The sequence below is a fragment of the Hypanus sabinus genome, chromosome 10 (assembly GCF_030144855.1).
Source record: "Hypanus sabinus isolate sHypSab1 chromosome 10, sHypSab1.hap1, whole genome shotgun sequence".
In the NCBI taxonomy this organism is placed as follows: Eukaryota; Metazoa; Chordata; class Chondrichthyes; order Myliobatiformes; family Dasyatidae; genus Hypanus; species Hypanus sabinus.
This window is the reverse complement of record NC_082715.1, coordinates 31,700,549-31,719,784: the sequence shown is the minus strand read 5'-3', so window position 1 is coordinate 31,719,784 and position 19,236 is coordinate 31,700,549. Positions and strand designations below refer to the sequence as shown.

The following is a 19,236-nucleotide window of genomic DNA, read 5'->3' as shown; positions in this document are numbered from 1 at the left end:
ATATTGGCTGAATGGAAGAAGCCAGAGAGTGGTAGTGGAGGATTGCTACTCTGAGTGGAGGCCTGTGACTAGTGGTGTGCCACAGGGATCAGTGCTGAGTCCATTGTTATTTGTCATCTATATCAATGATCTGGATGATAATGTGGTAAATTGGATCAGCAAATTTGCTGATGATACAAAGATTGGAGGTGTGGACAGTGAGGAAGGTTTTCAAAGCTTGCAGAGTGATCTGGACCAACTGGAAAAATGGGCTGAAAAATGGCAGATGGAGTTTAATACAGACAAGTGTGAGGTATTGCACTTTAGAAGGGAAAACCAAGGTAGAACATACAAGGTAAATGGTCGGGCACTGATGAGTGCAGTAGAACAGAGGGATCTAGGTATACAGATACAAAATTCCCTAAAAGTGGCATCACAGGTAGATAGGGTAGTAAAGAGAGCTTTTGGTACATTGGCCTTTATAAATCAAAGTATTGAGTATAAGAGTTGGAATGTTATAGTGAGCTTGTATAAGGCACTGGTGAGGCCAAATTTGGAGTACTGTGTGCAGTTTTGGTCACTGAATTACAGGAAGGATATTAATAAGGTTGAAAGAGTACAGAGAAGGTTTACAAGGATGTTGCCAGGACCTGAGAAACTGAGTTACAGAGAAAGGTTGAATAGGTTAGGACTTTATTCCCTGGAGCGTAGAAGAATAAGGGGAGACTTGATAGAGGTATATAAAATTACGATGGGTATAGATAGAGTGAATGCAAGCAGGCTTTTTCCACTGAGGCCAGGGGAGGAAAAAAAGCAGAGGTCATGGGTTATGGGTGAAGGGGGAAAAGTTTAAAGGGAACATTAAAGTGGGGCTTCTTCACACAGAGGGTGGTGGGAGTGTAGAATGAGTTGCCAGATGAAGTTGTAAATGTGGGCAACACACACAAAATGCTGGTTGAACACAGCAGGCCAGCCAGCATCTATAGGGGGAAGCACTGTCGACGTTTCGGGCCGAGACCCTGCCTGGCCTGCTGCGTTCCACCAGCATTCTGTGTGTTGTTTGAATTTCCAGCATCTGCAGATTTCCTCGTGTTTGCTTTGTAAATGTGGGCTCACTTTTAACATTTAAGAAAAACTTGGACAGGTACATGGATGACAGGTGTTTGGAGGGATATAGTCCAGGTGCCGGACAGTGGGACTAGGCAGAAAAATGGTTCAGCACAGCAAGAAGGGCCAAAAGGTCTGTTTCTGTGCTGTAACGTTCTATAGTTCTATGGTCCAGTTCTGCAGAAGAAAGTGTCCCACAACAAAATGGCTGTCCCTAGGCCCAGCTGAATGAGTAAAGGATTCTGGAAATTAATGCGGAAGCTGCTACAGAGTCTGTGGCCAATAACAGCACCAAGTTCATGCTGATTCTCCACCTAAAACTACTTTCTCTTTGTCCCAATTCCCGTTTTCATAAGAATTGTATGGTGTAAGTGTGCTCATCTTACTTCTTGTATTTCACTGACAACATTGAGGCAATTAAATTTGGAACTGTTGGAAGGATATTGGAGGATTGTATGGCTGGAGCACACCAGCTGGATAGAGCTGAGTTCATAAAAGTAATTGAAAACAGTGATGATTGTGGTTGGAAATATCATCTCCTCCTCCCTAGCCATCAAAATTGATGCACCTCAAGGATGCATTCTTAACCTGCTGCACCACTCTTTGCAACCCACAACTGCGTAGCGAGGCACAGTGAAAGTGCCATTTATGAACTTGCGGATGACACAACTATTGTTGGCAGAATGGCAAATGGTGATGAGAAGGCGTACAGGAGTGAGATAGATCAGCTGGTTGAGTGGTATTGCAACAGCCTTGTGCTCAAAAAGTTCAAGCGAATGTTTACCGTCTAAGTATGTATACAATATACAACCCTGAAATTTGTCTCCTTACAGGTAGCCACAAAACAAAGAAACCCAAAAGAACCCGTGAAAAAAAGACAGTCAAACACCCAATGTGCAGAGAAAAAAAAAGGAATTGTGCAAGCAAGAAAAGTAAGCAAATTGCATTTAGAACAAAAGTGAGTCCACAGACATGAAGCCAGACATCACTGCAGCCGGAGCAGGCCACAGTCACGATTCAGTGCAGAGTGGAGTGCATTGCAAGGACAAATGAGCAGAACTGGCTCAACCCTCACCTCTGGTCCCAACACACCGCCTTCTTAATCTGACCCGGCTTTTAAATCATCCAAACATTGGGTTATTCCTTGCTCTAGGACCTGGGCCCTGTCGCTTTGATATACTTAGGGCCTGGACCTTGCAGCTATGTTTCGGCCTGTACCCATACCTTTCTAAATCTGCCTAGCGCTTAGATCGATCAAACCTCAGGTCTTGCATCAATTTTGGACTCAATGTCGATAACACCAAAGAACTGACTGCTGAAGGGGAAGGCAAGGGAACACACACCAGTCTTCAATGAGGGATCAGTAGTGGAAAAGATGAGCAGTAGCAAGTTCCTGGATGTCAACATGTCTGAAGATCTGCTCTATACTAGGCCAGATATATTGGCGTAATCATGAAGAAGCCATGCTGGTGGCTATAATTCATTAAGAGTTTCATGAGATTTTATTTTTAAAAAATTATATCACTGATTTTCTGTGAACCAAAACTTTTAAGTTCCACCAACCTGTGTTGTCAGTGGTGAGGTCAGCTCAAAATACCAGGATTAGACAAATGATAGGAGGGGTGTCCTTATAGAGTTTTATAAAATCAAGAAAGGGTATTGAGAAGGTCACAGAATAACAACAACCTTTTCCCAGGGACGAGGGTGTCCACAACCAGAGGACATAGGTGAAAAGTGAGAGGGGAAGGATATAAAAGGGCCCTGCGAGGCAACTTGTACAGTGAGGGTGGTGAGCTGCTGGAGGGTGTGGCAGAAGTGGGTACAATTGCAATATTTAAAAAGCATATGGATTGTTACATAGAGGAAAGGTTTAAAGGGGTATGGGCAGACAAATAAAACTAGCTCAGTTAGGCATTTTGGTCAGTACAGATGAGTTGGGCCAAAGGGCCTGATTCCTTACTATCTAGCTCTGTGACCCTATCATCCCAGTTTTTCTAGGTGTGTGGATTTTCCTCCCAGATGCCAACGAAACTGTTTTAAAAAAGCCAAATGGGCTTTTCATATTTTTTTCACTGCTTGTCCAATTTTGCCATTTCACCTCCCTTTCCCCTGTAAACTCCCCTCCATTTTAACCCAATCTCTCCTTTCTCCTCAGCTGCTTCCTCCACCTCAGTGTCCAAAGACAAAATCAAATGAACCATCACCGATGTGGACCAATTTTTAACTGGTCTTTGGTACCACCTGGTGGAAAGTATGGACTACTGCAAGAATTGAGATTTTTCAGTTAAAAATTTGGAGATACAGCGTGGCCATAGAGCCACTCTGTCCAGCAACCCACCAATTTAACCCTAGCCTAATCACAGGACAATTTACAATGACCAATTAACCTACTAACAGTTACATCCCTGGAATGCAGAAGGAAGCTGGAGCACCTGGAAGAAATCTATGCATTCACAGCGAGTTGTACAAACTCCTTAGAGATGGCATCGGAACTAAACTCTGATGCCCTGAGCTGAAATAGTGTTGCACTAACTGCTATGCTACTGTGGTACCCTTTCACATTAGAAACACATTTGGGCACAGCTTCCACTGCTTAGAAGTGCACATGTACACTGTATGAGTGCAATATTTCCACTGCACGCAATGGCTGTTAATATTGTCCCTATTCTCCCTCATTCTGTTCTCCTTTCTCCCCTTTTCCTTCCCACTTTCTCTACTCTTCTTTCTTTCCACTTTCTCATCTTTTCCCATTCCTGCTCCTTTTCTCACCTCCCTTTCCTCTGTAAGCATCCCTTCATTTTAACCCAATCTCCCCTTTCTCCTTGTGACACACACAAAATGCTGGAGGAGCTTAGCAGGCCAGGCAGCATTTACAGGAAAGGGTACAGCCAACATTTCAGCCTTAATCAGGACTGGAAAAAAGGATGGGAGGGGAGGCAATTATTTATATCCAATGACCTGAACTATTGATCTACGGGTGTGTAAATCTTGGCAGTTGCTGAACGTAATTTCAAGTATTTCAAACACTGTTCCCTCTAAGTTGCAGAAATGTGTGACCACAGAGTAACTGAAATTCTCCCGTGCACAGCTCCTTTGTTGCCACACAGCTGGAATTTTACTTTATATAATGGTAATATAATTTTGAAATTATGCTATTATATATAATTTTGAAATCTATGTTGATATAATTGTGAAATACCCTGCAATTAATTATTTGTTAATGAATGTAAGCCATAAATTTTCAGAGTAATAAATGTGCCACAACCTTTACTTTGAAACATTTGAGATCTTCAACATATTTACATTGTCAGTGTTTCAAGTTACAATACTGTTACAAAATGTAACAATGAATACAGAATGGAAGTCATTGTTAATAACTGCCAGTTCGCTGAACACTGAGGAAATCTGGTCAATATTTGGAGTGTGATGCACCTGACACCTTCCATCCTCCCCCTACCTTCTTTCTAGGGCCCCTGCCTACTCCTTCTTCAGTCCTGACGAAGGATCTCAGCCTGAAACATAGACTGCTCATTTCAACGGATGCTCCCCGACCTGCTGAGTTCATCCAGCTTGTTTGTATGTGTACTGGTCAATATTCATAGCATGCATAATACAAAAAAAAGTATTTAACGTACCTTGCAGTTTTCAGGCCAAGTTAAAATATTCTGCTTGGAATGGTTAAAAACAATTAGGAAGAACTTTGGCTCCAAAGCTACAATCGTCATGAAACTACTGGACCATTATGAAACCTGTCTGGCTGGGTAATGTAAAATCTGTGGTGATTCGATCTGAGAAATCTGTGTGATTTATGGTCCAGAGCAATTTAATTGAGTCTTAGCTGCTCTCCAAGCCATCATTTCAATGGTTCTTCTGCAAGAAATACTGCTACGCCGCCCCTTAATATATTATGTAAATAAAAATAACTGCAATGCAATTTATAGGCATGCTGTGCTTCAATTGTAAGCAGTACTTTGACTCTACCCTATCTGACAGAAACACTGGTTTTCTAAATCTGCCTCTGCACTCCATCCAGAACATTTTCAGATGTCATAAGCACTTTATTACAACACTGCTTAATAAATGCTTTTATCTAATTCAGATTTAACCTAATTCTCTGCTTCTAACTTCTCAGGACCCCAAGACATGATGAACAGTCTAGCAGTGGTATTCCCACCCTGGGGGTCCAAGAACCCCTAGGTTAATGGTAAGGGTCCATGGATATTGGGAGTTCTGAAAAATAAGAGGCAGTTGTTTGGCTAAAATGTGTACAAACATAAAATGGAGAAACAAACACTCCATGAGAGAAAACGTAGAGGGTAAAGTTAAGTTCATAAGACATAGGAGCAGAATTAGGCTATTCAGCCCATCGAGTCGGCTCTGCCATTTCATCATGGCTGATCCTGGATTCCACTCAACCCATACACATGCCTTCTCGTCATATTTTTGATGTTACGACTGATCAACAAATGATCAACTTCCGCCTTAAATATACGCATGGACTTGGCCTCCACCTCAGTCTGTGGCAGAGCGTTCCACAGATTCACCACCCACTGGCTAAAATAATTCCACTTTATCTCTGGTCTAAAGGATCACCCCTCAATTCTGAGGCTGTGCCCTCCAGTTCTGTATAGCCCACCATAGGAAACATCCTCTCCACATCCATCCTATCTAGTCCTTGCAACATTCAGTAGATTTCAATGAGATCCCAATGCTTTCTTCATTCCAGTCAGTGCTGGCCCAAATCTATCAAACGCTCTTCATACTATTGTTCCTTTTACCAAAATACATTATCATACATTTCCCAACACAGTATTCCATCTGCCACTTTTTTGCCCATTCTTCTAGCTCGTTTAAGTCCTGCTGCAATCATATTGATTCCTCAGCACTACCTACACCACCACCTATTTTTGTATCATCTGCAAACTTTGCCATAAAGCCATCAGTTCAATTATCCAAATCACTGACAAACAATGTTAAAAGTAGTGGTCCCAATACTGACCCTGAAGAACACTAGTAGTCACTAGCAACCAACCAGAAAAGGCCCCCTTCATTCCCTCTCACTGCCCCCTGCCTGTCAACCATTCTTCTGTCCATCCCAGTATCTTTCCTGTAATGCCATGGGATTTTATCTTGTTAAGCAGCCTCGTGTGGCAACTTATCAAATGCCTTCTGAAAATCCAAGTAAATGACATCCACTGCCTTTCCTTTGTCCATCCTGCTTGTTACTTCCTCAGAGAACTCCAATGGATTTGTCAGGTAAGATTTCTTCGACAGAAACCATGCTGATTTTGACTTATTTTATTATTAGTCTCCAAGTACCTTGAAACCTCATCCTTAATAATACACTACAACACTTTCCCAACCACTGAGGTTAGGCTAACTGGCCTATAATTTACTTTCTTGAAGAGTGGAGTGAAATTTGCAATCTTCTAGTCCTCTGGGACCATGCCAGAATCAAGTGATTCTTGAAAAATCATGATCAATGCATCAGTTATCTCTTCAGCAACCTCTCTCAGGACTCTGGGATGTCGTCCCTCTGGTCCACGTGAGTAAGACCTTTCAGTTTGCCTAGCATTTTTGTCCCCCATTACTACCTCTCCAGCATCATTTTTCAATGGCCCAATGCCAACTCTCACCTCCCTTTTACTCTTTATATAACTAAAAACACTTTTTGTATCCTGCTTTATATTATTGGCTAGTTTGCCCTCATATTTCATCTTTTCCCTTCCTAGGCTTTTTAGTTGGCTTTTGTTGGATTTTAGTAGCTTCCCAATCATCCAACGCCACTCACTTTTGCTACCTTATATGCCCTTTCCTTCGCTTTAAACAGTCCTTAACTTCCCTTGTCATCCATGGTTGCCTAGCCAAGCCATTTGAGAACTCCTTCCTCTGTGGGACATATATATCCTGTGCCTTGTGAACTATTCCCAGAAACTTCAGCCATCTCTGTTCTGGCATCATCCTGGTCAGTATCTTCCTCCAATCCACCTGGGCAAGCTCCTCTCTCATGTCCCTGTAATTCCCTTTATTATATTGTGATACTGATACATGCTTCTCCCCCTCCAATTGCAGTATGAATTCAATCACATTACCATCACTGGCTCCTAAAGTTCCTTTACATTAAGCTCCCTGATAAGATCTGACTTATTCCACAACACCCAATCAAATACAGCCTTTCCCTGAGTAGGCTCAAGCACAAGCTGCTCTAACAAGCCATCTCATAGGTTCTCCGTTAAAGATTGAATCCATTTTGGAATGAGCCAATGTGCAACTGCACGAGTAAATCTGGCTCCAGGGAACCAATGGAGCAAATTGAAGAAACTTTAGGGCATTCCAGAAGCAATTCTTGTGATGGATTCACTGAGGAAAAAAGAAGTGAGTTGGAAAGGGTTTAATCAAATCACAAACAAGAGAAAATCAGATGCTGGAAATCTGAGCAACACACACAAAATGGAAAGGGTTTGACAACTTGCGGAAGTACATTACTGAAGCTTGCTTCGGCAAGGTCTAACGGTCCACCCCATCCTAAGTATGATTTCACGGAGCTGTCAGTCACCGACTCTGGCAATGGTGCCTGGCACGGGAACGATTCTGCGCCGTTTGTATCTTCCTGTCCCAATAATGGATGTTGTAGGCTGCGTTTTGCTCCTGGTACACATCTCACTAACTCTGGCGGCGGCGTTCCTGCTGTTCTGGGCGTTTAAAAACAAGCATCCGGCGGCGCCTCCGTGCATTGGCAGCTGGATTCCCTGGATCGGCGCTTCTTTCCACTTCGGAAAAGCGCCGCTTCAATTTATCGAACAAGCCAGAGCGCAGGTAAAAATGGAAACAAGATCATCATATAAAACTCTGTATTAACCTACGCACAATAATATTAACAACATTGCCGTAGGCTTCTCTAGTGGAGTTTTGCAAGGAGGAGAAATCTGGAACATATTTAAATAGTGTTTGTGATGAGGCAAGAAGATGAGGCATTTAGCAGGCTTCTCTAGTGGAGTTTTGCAAGGAGGAGAAATCTGGAACATATTTAAATAGTGTTTGTGATGAGGCAAGAAGATGAGGCATTTAGCAGGCCTCCCCCCCCCCCTTTAATTGTCACCCTTACAGTACGCTATTGCTTCAGGGGGGAAAACTTTGCACGTTACCAAAGATGTGTGTGCTTCTGAATTGAAGCGTTGTTTTAAAACGCTGCTCTTGTTTTGCTATTCCCGGCAACGGAAACGGGCCAGAAATCCCTCTGCTGGCTCAATTTATAATTGCACTGCTTGATGCGGGAGTTCAAATTTGGTTGACATCAGAAATAAATTACCATTCCGCGTTCACTGTAAAGTCAGGAGAGTGGGGTCAGACCATGTAAAGCAAGATCCCATCATCGCATGAGCCTTCATCTAAAAAAAAATCTTCCTCACTGTAATGATGCAGGTCGGTCTCATAAACACCAGAGGTTTTGTAGATGCCGGAAATCTTGAACAAGGTACACAAAATGCTGGAAGAACTCGACAAGTCAGGCGGCATCTAAGGTAGTTGGGTTACAAACGGAGGCAATGTGTAGTGAGACTCTGACAAGGAGAGGCTGATGTCAGGGCAAAATTACAGTCAACGCGATGAGACGCAATGTACAAGGCAGACAAAATCGAAAAGGCTGAACCCGGGACTAAAGGTGTTATATCTGAATGCACACAGTGTATGAAATAAGGTTGATGACTTAGCACAGTTATAGATTGGCAGGTACGTTGTGGTAGACATCACTGAACCATGGCTGAAAGAAAATTACAGCCGGGAACTTAATCCAAGGGCACAAATTGTGAAAGGATAGGCAGGAAAGCAGAGGGGGTGGTGTGGCTTTGTAGGTAAAAAATCAAATTAACGCATTAGAAGGAGGTGACATGGGGTTGGAAGGTGTTGAATTGTTGTGGATAGACTAAAGGAACTGCAAGTGTAAAAACACCCTGACGGGAGTTACATACAGACACCCAAACAATAGCAAGGATGGGGTCTAGAAATTACAATGGGAGATAGAAAATGCATGTTCAATGTTACAATAGTCATGAAGGATTTCAATATGCAGGTAATTTGGAGAAATCAGGTGGATGTGGGATTTTAAGAGGGGGATTTCTAAAGTGCCTATGAGATGTGTTTATAGAGCAGCTGGTGGTTGAGCCTGCTAGGGGATTAGTTATTCTGGATTGGGTGTTGTGCAATGAGCCAGAATTGATTAAAGACCTTAAAGGTTAAAGAACCCTTAGGGGAAACTGATCATAATATGATCGACATCACCCTGAAACTTGAGATGGAAAAGTTAAAGCAGGTGTGAGAAAAGGAAATTAAAATATCAAAGTAAAGGAAATTACAGAGGCATGATAGAGGAGCTGACCAGAATTGATTGGAAAAGAACACTGGCAGTGATGATGGCTGGAATTTCTGGAGGCAATTTGAAAGGCACAGGATATATACATCCTGAAGAAGAAGTATTCTAAAGGCAAGATGACGTAACCATGGCTAACAAGAGAAGTCACAGCCAACTTAAAAGCCAAAGAGAGGGCATATAATAGAGCAAAAATTAGTGGGAATTTAAAGGATTGGGAAGCTTTTAAAAACCAACAGAAGGCAACTAAGAAGTCATTAGGAAGGTAAAGATGGAATACGAAAGTAAGCTAGCCAATAATATTAGAGAGGATACCAATAGTTTCTTCAGATACATAAAATGAAAAGGGAGGTGAGAGTGGGTATCAGACCACTGGAAAACAATGCTGGAGAGGTAGTACTGGGGTACAAGGAAATGGTGGATGAACTGAATAATATTTTGCATTGTTCTTCATTGTGGAAGATACTAGCAGTATGGTGGAAGTTCCAGATGTCAGGGGTCATGAAGTTACCATTTCTAGGGAGAAGGTTCTTGGGAAACTGAAAGATCTAAAGGTAGATAAGTCACCTGGACCAGATAATGTACACCCCAGGGTTCTGAATAAGGTGGCTGAAGAGATTGTGGAGCGTTAGTAATGATCTTTCAAGAATCACTAGAGTCTGGAATGGTTCTGGAAGAATGGAAAATTACAAATGTCACTGCACTCTTCAAGAAGGAGAGAGGCAGAGGAAAGGAATTTATATGTCAGTTACTCTCACCTCAGTTGTTGAGAAGATGTTGGAGTTGATTATTAAGGCTGAGGTCTCGGGGAACTTGGAGGCACATGATAAAATAGGCCATGGTTTCCTCAAGGAAAATCTTGCCTGACAAATCTGACAAGTCTTTGAAGAAATAACAAGCAAGATAGGGTAAGGAGATTCTGTTGATGTTGTGTACTTGGATTTTCAGAAGGCCTTTGACAAGGTGCCACACGAGGCTGCTTAACAAGCTACAAACCCATGGTATTATAGGAAAGATTCTAGCATGGATAAAGCAATGGCTGATTGGCCGGAGGCAAAGAGTGGGAATAAAGGAAGCCTATTTTTATTGGGTACTGGTGACTAGTGGTGTTCCACAGGGGTCTATGTTGGGACCAATTCTTTTTATGTTATATGTCAGTTGTTTTGATGATGGAATTGATGGCCTTATTGCAACATTTGTAGGTGATATGAAGATAAGTGGAAGGGCAGGTTGTTTTGAGAAAATAGGTTATGGAAGGACTTAAACAGATTAGGAGAATGGGCAAAGAAGTAGCAGGTGGAATAAAGTGTCAGCAAGTGTATGTTCATGCATCTTGGCAGAAGAAATGAAAGGGCTGACAATTTTCTAAATGGAGAGAAAATACAAACATTTGAGGTGCAAAGGGATCTGAGAGTCATTGTGCAGGATTCCCTAAAGGTTAATTTGCAGGTTGAGTCTGCGGTGAGGAAGGCAAATGTAATGTTAGCAAGTCCCGTCCTTCTCAAACAGCTCCAATGCAGGCTTACTCTGAACTCCATCATGGGGAGGGATTCCAGAAGGACAGAGAAAATACTTTAAGCATGATCTAAAATTCATGAAAAAGAAGTTTACTTAACTAAATTGTGGGAACCTTTGGCTTACATCAGTTCAAAATGGAGAAGAAGCATGCAGGAAAGCAATGAAGATTGTGTCTGTGCAGGAGAAAGCAAAGTCCATGCATAACCAGCAGATAGCACTCTGACCTAAACATCCCACCCACATCAGTTGCAGAATCAATCGATCCATGTATCAAACTCCCCAGCCACCTCAGAGCCCATGGAATTGGAGAAGAAGCATGTCATCCCTCTCCCTGAGAGATTGTCTAGGAAGAAGGACGTGAAGATGATCATATCTTCAATCTCCTCTATCTTCACACCTAGAATAATATTTGGCAAGCTACCATCTCTCACTGGGGATGATAGTCCTGGCCAGGATCAGGAGGATATTTGCATAATGGTCGGGGTTTGGCCCCATCATTTTACAGTAAGCCACTGTAAAAAGTATGTGTTCTTCAGCTTCAAATTACATAATGTGGTGATGCAGAAAATAATTGATTCTCATGTCAACATTTGTAGGAATGAAACCTGGTAGTTTTCATATTGTTATTATTTATTCAATCTGAAGTAAAAGAAATTATAGTGTACATGATGATTTGAAAATCATGCCACTGTATTTCATTGGCTCCTGTATAGACATTGGTCACTGAATAAATATTGGTCCCAATTTATCATTTTAAAGAAAACATAGGCTGTAAGCATTCAGTGGTGTTGAAAAGTATATAGCCACCAATTTCTCATGAGTGTATTTTGCATTCAAGCTTGGAAGTTACTGGAAGTTGTTGTGCAGATTACATTTTCCTTTACAAAGCTTTATTACCCTGGTAATCTGCCCAAGGGTTCAAGTGGAAAGTAGAAAATGGTGTTTTTGCCCTCTAGATATCTACAAGACAATGGCAGGAATAGCAGGTCTAGGGCATGCTTGGCGAGCAAGTTTGGCCTTGTTGATCTGCTCCAGGTAAATACATGACCATTGACTGCATGTGTTTGGTGAGTCGCACTCAGTAACATCTAGCTGAGACTAATTCTTGCTTCATCGGTAATGGTGGTAACTCCTTAATGTATCATTCAGTTAAGCTGGAGGCATTGCCATTATATTGAGAAATATTGCCCCGTTGTTGAATCCAAATCCAGGTGTAAAATCTATGTTCATACATCTTACAATTAGTTTCAATACCCCAATATTGTGGAATATGGATGGGAGAATCATCAGCCAGGTGAGAAACTATTTATATATGCTGAATTAGCTGGAGGAGTTTCAAAAGAAATGCAAGCTCAATAGCTATTGCTTTCATTCATATTCTATTAATTGCAGCTACAAAATCTAATGGACTAGGCTTTTTTTTTGGAATAAGTCATACTTCTAAATAAAAATATTTTAATTTGTAGTATGGAGCAGTATTTACCGTGGTAGCTGCTGGGAAGCGACTGACCTTTGTTACAGAAGAAGAGGATATTGAGATATTCTTTAAATCTAAGAATGTTGACTTTCAAGAAGCGGTACAGGAGGCTGTCTGGCGTACGGGTAAGAAACAACACAAAAATGTTGTACACTAATTTCATGTATTCTAGGAAGATATGCTAGATGTTAGTATTTGTTAATTACAATTTTTCTTTATCTATTTCCTCCTAACCAATTATTCTCCCACATCATAAGGTTATGACTGATTTCATGTAGCTTGATTTTTTTAAATTAATTTCTTGTATGGAATTATTAATATATATGTATTTGGAATTCTTCATTAACTCTGCTAGTTAATAGTTATAACAAATATTTAATACTATTTAAAGCTAGTATATATCTTATATAACTTGTCAACAGCTTCTATAAGTAGGAAGAGTTTTATGAGGAGCCACACAGCTGTACATGATATGATAAAATGGAGATTGGCTTCATCAAGATTGCATCTCTTCTGCAGTAACCTGTCTAAGGAATTCAACGAGTGTCTCCTGCACCTTGGAACCAAAGGCACTGATGACTTGTATGACCTTGTCTGGTAGGTATCTGTAATATCACAATGCAAAATTTATTCTATAAGAGTTGTGCTTAGCATACACATGCCTTTTCCATCCCAAAATGTAAGAAAAAATGTTCTTATGAAGTTTTAATAAATATTGCATTACTTTTTGTACAAGTTATAGATTACTTAGTTTTTCTGAAAATTCTACAAATTCAGTATCAGATGAGCTTAGTATCACTTGAATTCATAAGAACAGTTAACTCTGAAATTGAGTTACCCAAAGTTGTTTTAATATAATACAGATGAAATATAGTAAATTTATGTAAGCTTAACGAAATGCTGGCGTCTCAGACTTTCGATATGTTTGTCTTTTAATTTAAAAAAATACACCATGTATCTATTATATCTTAATGAAAATTAGAGGAAATTTCTGACTGAAAATCAATTGAGATGGGATCACTAACGTTACAATGCATTTCTCTTCAATTCCACATAACAAATGACAGATTTCTGATATTATTTGATCTGGATCCTATTCCTCCTGATCTTTTTCAACGTTCAAAGTAAATTTATTACCAAAGTACATATATTGCACCATATACAACCCTGAGATTCATTTTCTTGTGGGCATACTCAATAAATCCAAGATACATAATAGAATAACACACACAAAATGCTGGTGGAACACAGCAGGTCAGGCAGCATCTATAAGGAGAAGCACTGTTGACGTTTCAGGCCGAGACCCTTCGTCAGGACTAACTGAAAGGAGAGATACTAAGAGATTTGAAAGCAGTGGGGGGAAGGGGAAATGTGAAATGATAGGAGAAGACTGGAGGGGGTGGGATGAAGCTAAGAGCTGGATAGGTGATTGGCGAAAGTGATACAGAGCTGGAGAAGGGAAAGGATCATGGGACGGGAGGCCTCAGGAGAAAGAAAGGGGGAGGGGAGCACCAGAGGGAGATGGGGAACAGGCAGAGTGATGGGCAGAGAGGGAAAAAAACCTAAATATATTAGGGATTGGGTAAGAAGGGAAGGGGCATTAACAGAAGTTAGAGAAATCAATGTTCATGCCATCAGGTTGGAGGCTACCCAGCCGGTATATAAGGTGTTGTTCCTCCAACCTGATTGTGGCTTCATCTTGACAGTAGTGGAGGCCATGGATAGACATATCAGAATGGGAATGGGATGTGGAATTAAAATATGTGGCCACTGGGAGATCCTGCTTTCTCCGGCGGACCGAGCGTAGGTGTTCAGCGAAACGGTCTCCCAGTCTGCATCGGGTCTCACCAATATATAAAAGGCCACACCGGGAGCACCGGATGCAGTATACCACACCAGCCGACTCACAGGTGAAGTGTCGCCTCACCTGGAAGGATTGTTGTTTGAATTTCCAGCATCTGCAGATTTCCTCGTGTTTGCTACATAATAGAATAAATGGGTTGTAGCAAACAGGATGGACAAGCATCCAATGTGCACGAGATAACAAACTTTGCAAATAAATAACAGAAATTCTAAATCAATGGTAAACCCTTAGCATTGTAAGTACAGCTAACTCAAATAAAAATCATCAATAAGTTTTATGGGTGAAAGTGGTTCCTTGATCCCTTCTTTTGGTGAAATAGTTTTACCTGTTGACGATTTTTTTTTAATTGAATGTAGTGGAAAAGTGAAATAGAAATAGATGTAGAAAATGCTAGAAGCACTCAGCAAGTCGTGCAGTATGTCTAAAGTCATGTAGTATATGAGGCAAAGTTAATATTTCAGAGTGAGTGTTCTTTTTTCTGGGCACATTGCAGCCTTTCAGACACAATATTGAATTCAGGAACTTCAGGTAATTCACTTTCTCTTGTTACGAACCCCGTAACTGGGTGTCAGACCAGCAAAGATAGAAGTATCCGTTGGAGTCTGGTGGTACCAAAACTAAAGTAGGTTATTAGTAAACTACACAATACAGGATCAAAAATGCAAATATACATATAAAACTAGTTAGCAGTAATAAACCTATAAGGGTAAGAATAATAATAAACAAGCTCTATCGATATCTAGGGGTAAATGAAATATCATAGAAAAGTATAAAGTTCAGTTCAGTTCATACATGCTGAGGTAGTTATGGTTGTTGTGTTGTAATCATTAGAGAGAGAGATTAGGCAGCTGAAGCAGGCAAACCTTTTGTGGCTTTCTTAACCCGTCATGTCGTTGTGGCCATTCAGTTATGACCCCTTCGTCCTTCAGCTAGACCATTCTTCTGTGGTGGACTCGTCACTCTGGCATGAGTGGGCACACACACAAGTCCCCACCGGCCCTGCTGTCACACTGTGAGCTTTGTTGACCCATCTCCTAATTTGGTCTCCAAAGCCCCCACCTTTCTGTGGGTTCACAACACTCAGTCAGTGTCCACTGGTGTGTCTGAAGGGTGTCTCTCCAGACCTGCCTTTTATCCCTGCTAATGGGGTCTCAGCTATCCATCAACTCTGAATGACTGTGTCCATCAAATCAGGCCTCTCCTGCTATCTCCTGAGGAATGTTAACGAGCAAAGTAAAGTCCTTGTAGTGGCAGGTAAATAATCCAGGAAGAGTCAAAATACAATAAATCAACTGTCTCTCTCCCTCCCTCTTATCTGTAGCAGATGTTCCTGCCTCTGTGCTTCATCCTTCTCTCTCAGTAGCAGCATAGCAACAGCAATAGTTTATAGTTCACGGGGGGGGGGAGAAATGGTTAACTCTGCACCCCCATTTCCATCAGGTCTGTTCATCACTCATAACACTCTTCATCAGTACTGGCCAGTATATAATAATGGCTCAGAATTTCTCTCTCCAGTACTACAAATTGTTCACTGGTCATGTTCTACTATTGTACATTTCATAAATTTAACATTTCTTTATCCAAATGTTCACTCTGTTGTCTCATTTTTTTATGTTTCTTTGTTCAGATTCAGTGTAATTGTTCCCATTGACCAGAATGCCTTTTACATAGAACGTAGAGCAATACAGCACAGTACAGGGCTGTTGGCCCATGATGTTGTGCTGACCTTTTAAGCTCCTCCAAGGTCAATCTAACACTTTTTATACAATTACTCTCCTTAACAAAATTAAGATCTTGTCTTATCAGGGATATTACTTTGCCCAATCCTTTCCATCCTTCTGTTTCTGCAACTTAAAATCAACTTGCACTCTCTCATTCTTGTTTTAATGAAGGATGTTAAAGCTGAAACATTAACTCTGTTTCTCATTCCACAGATACTCTCTGCCCTCCTGAGTGTTTGCAGTAGGTTCAGTTTTTATCTGTTCCAGAAATGGGGATTATTTTTATTTAAAATAACAATAAAACCTAAGAACAAACAAGAGGAATCTACAAATGCTGGAAATCCAAGCAAAGCACACAAAATGCTGGAGGAATTCGGCAACCCAGGCAGCATCTAGGAAAAGAGTACAGTCAACGTTTCGGTCCAAGACCCTTCATCGGAACTGGAGGGAAAAAAAGACGAGGAGAAGATTTAAAAGGTGGAGGTGGGGAGGGAGAAACATAAGGTGATGGGTGAAACCTGAAGGGGGAGGGATGAAGTAAAGAGCTGACAAGTTAATTGATGAAAGAGATACAGGGCTGGAGAAGAGGGAATCTGATAGGAGAGGACCGAAGGCCATGGAAGAAGGAAAAGAGGGAGGAGCACCAGAGGAAGGCGATGGGTGGGCAAGGAGATAACTGACGAATATAAAATAGTTGCACAAGCATGCTGGCAATCCAAAGCAGCATGTGTCGGGCCAAGACAGGAGTCCTGATGAAGGGTCTTGGCCCAAAACATTGATTGTTTACTCTTCCATAGACGCGGCCTGGCCTGCTGAGTTCCTCCAGCATTTTGTGTGTGATGCAATAGCTTCAGTTATATACAAAATCAGTTGATATATTTTTGTACTGTAATTCTTCTGCAAAAAATTGAAAACTTTTAAAAACCTAACCCTCTTTGGATTTATTGTTGGAAGATCAATCATAACACAGTAACAAATTAACAAATTACAATGCAAAGCACTAAGATTAAATATAGTTTATTTGGATTTGCTAATTATTGTAGGAAACTAATGGCTATAGAAATTAGAATTATACTGAAAGAATGAATGTAAGAATAACAGTTGTTTGGATTCTGGCTCGGTTTTAGCTGCCCATTCATCAAATGAATATCTGTAAAGGAACCTTGCCAGGCTGTTAAACCAAACAGTGGAGTATACAGTTGAGACCAGTCCTATCTTTAGTCAATATTCACAAATAAAATAATCTACATCTTTTCTAGATCTACACGAAATAATCTACAATTAAATTATGAAGAGCTACAAAACGAAGTCAGGCAGCATTGCCAATGACAGCGCATGCTTTCCTGATGAGTTTAACATATTCTATGCACGTTTTGAACAAAAAGAAATTGAAATGTCACCAACTACTCAGACAATCTTCATCTGTACCCACAGTTACTGTTGCAGATGTCTTATCAGTCTTATTTATCATGATCTCAAGGAAAACATCTGGCCCTGTAAGAATACTTGCCCGTGGACTTAGAACCCTTGCAGATCAACTGGCAGGGTTATTTGTAGACAATTTTAACCTCTCCCTACTTTAGTCTGAGGTTCCTGCCAAAGAAAATTAAGGTAATGTGTCTTAATTACACCGCTGGTGGCTGTAACTTTTACCATCATAAAGTGCTTCAACAGGCTGGTTGTTCATGGTATGCATCAACTCTAACCTCCCAGCCAGCCTCGACCCATTGCAGTTTATGTATAGCTAAAACAAGTCTATGATGGACAGTATCTCCCTGGTCATACACTCAACTGTGGAGCATCTGGATAATAATGCCATGCCACTCTTTATGGTCTACAGTTTCAACTTTAATACAATAATTATAAGCAAATTCATCTCCAAACTCAACAACTCCCTTTGCAACTAGACCTTGATCACGTGGCCAGCAGACTACAATCAGAAAGGAGAGGCAGCAACCCCTTTGCCACGATTAACCTGAACACTGGTGCACCACAAGACTATGTTCTAAGCCCCCTCCTCTACTCCTTATGCACTCACAACTGTGAGGCCAGGTTCTATCCTAACTCTAACAACAATTATGTAGATGACACCATCGCAGTGGACCAAATCTCAAATAACAATGAGATGAAGGCATAGAAAACACACTGATACTGCGTCACGGCAACAACCTTTCCCTCAATGTCTGCAAAACAGCTGGTTATTGACATCGGGAAGAGGGGGTGCACATGCTCTGAGGATGAGATGGCTGAGAGCTTCAAGTTCCAAGGAGCGAACATCACTGTTGGGCTGTCCTGGTCGAAGAACATTGTGCCACAACTGAGAAAGCTCACCAGAGACTCAACTTCGTCAGGAGGCTAAAGAAATTTGGCATGTTCACTTTGACCCTCACCACTGTTGTAATGAATTGATCTGTATGGACAGTATGCAAGACAGGTTTTTTACTGTATCTCAGTACATGTAACAATAATAAAACAATTTACCAATTTAACTTCAATCTTAATGAATCCAAAAAAGATATAAGAAAATTATCAGCATTGGGTGCTTTAGAAAACAAGCACTAATTATATAATTTACGGTTGAATCACTGATTTAATAATAAATAACTAATTTAGTAAGTTGTATTAATGAATATACATTTTATTTTAACTCAATCTTCTGTGCTTTATTCTTATTTCACTAACATTTTAATCACATTATAAAGACACCAAAATGTGTATTTTCTTCATTATTAAGAAAATGTAAATGAACATTGCTTGACTTTTATCAATACCAACATGTGATTTTTTTTTCCCAAATCCGAAAACTGCAATTTCCAATGGGTAATGAAAACTTCTGTTGTGCTGACAGGCATAGGATGTATTCTGCAGTGGTGAACAACTTGTTTGGAAAAGGTGTATGTCCTACTGATAGGAACACAGTTAAAGAGTTTGAGGACCACTTCCAGAAGTTCGATAGAAGTTTTGAATTTGGTTCCCAATTACCAGAATTTTTACTAAGGTAAATAACCCATTTTCTCTGCTATTTATTTTGAGGGTAAGAAATGGAGCACTGGGATAAGGGAATTAATTTCCAGGGATATATTCTGCTTGTCCACCAAAATAAAATCTTCGCAAAATTGTATGAACGATACAGTTTCAAAGCCTTAGTGACACAAGAGATTACAAATACTAGAATTGGAAACAATAAAACAAACTGCTTGAGGAA

The 19,236-nt window shown here is 40.7% G+C and overlaps 1 protein-coding gene across 4 annotated transcripts in view; it reads left to right on the top strand.

Moving 5' to 3' along the window:
• Window positions 1-19,236, top strand: part of LOC132400548 (24-hydroxycholesterol 7-alpha-hydroxylase) — a 54,679-nt gene that overhangs the window by 16,868 nt on the left and 18,575 nt on the right. For 3 of the 4 annotated variants that reach the window (XM_059981611.1, XM_059981610.1, XM_059981609.1), the window contains exons 1-4: window positions 7,502-7,902; window positions 12,436-12,571; window positions 12,869-13,043; window positions 18,880-19,029. In XM_059981611.1, coding sequence (XP_059837594.1) covers window positions 7,618-7,902; window positions 12,436-12,571; window positions 12,869-13,043; window positions 18,880-19,029 — 746 coding nt within the window. In that variant the 5' untranslated portion in view covers window positions 7,502-7,617. Of the gene's footprint in view, window positions 1-5,218; window positions 5,291-7,501; window positions 7,903-12,435; window positions 12,572-12,868; window positions 13,044-18,879; window positions 19,030-19,236 lie in introns of those variants that run through there. The other variant, XM_059981612.1, reaches the window with a different exon arrangement.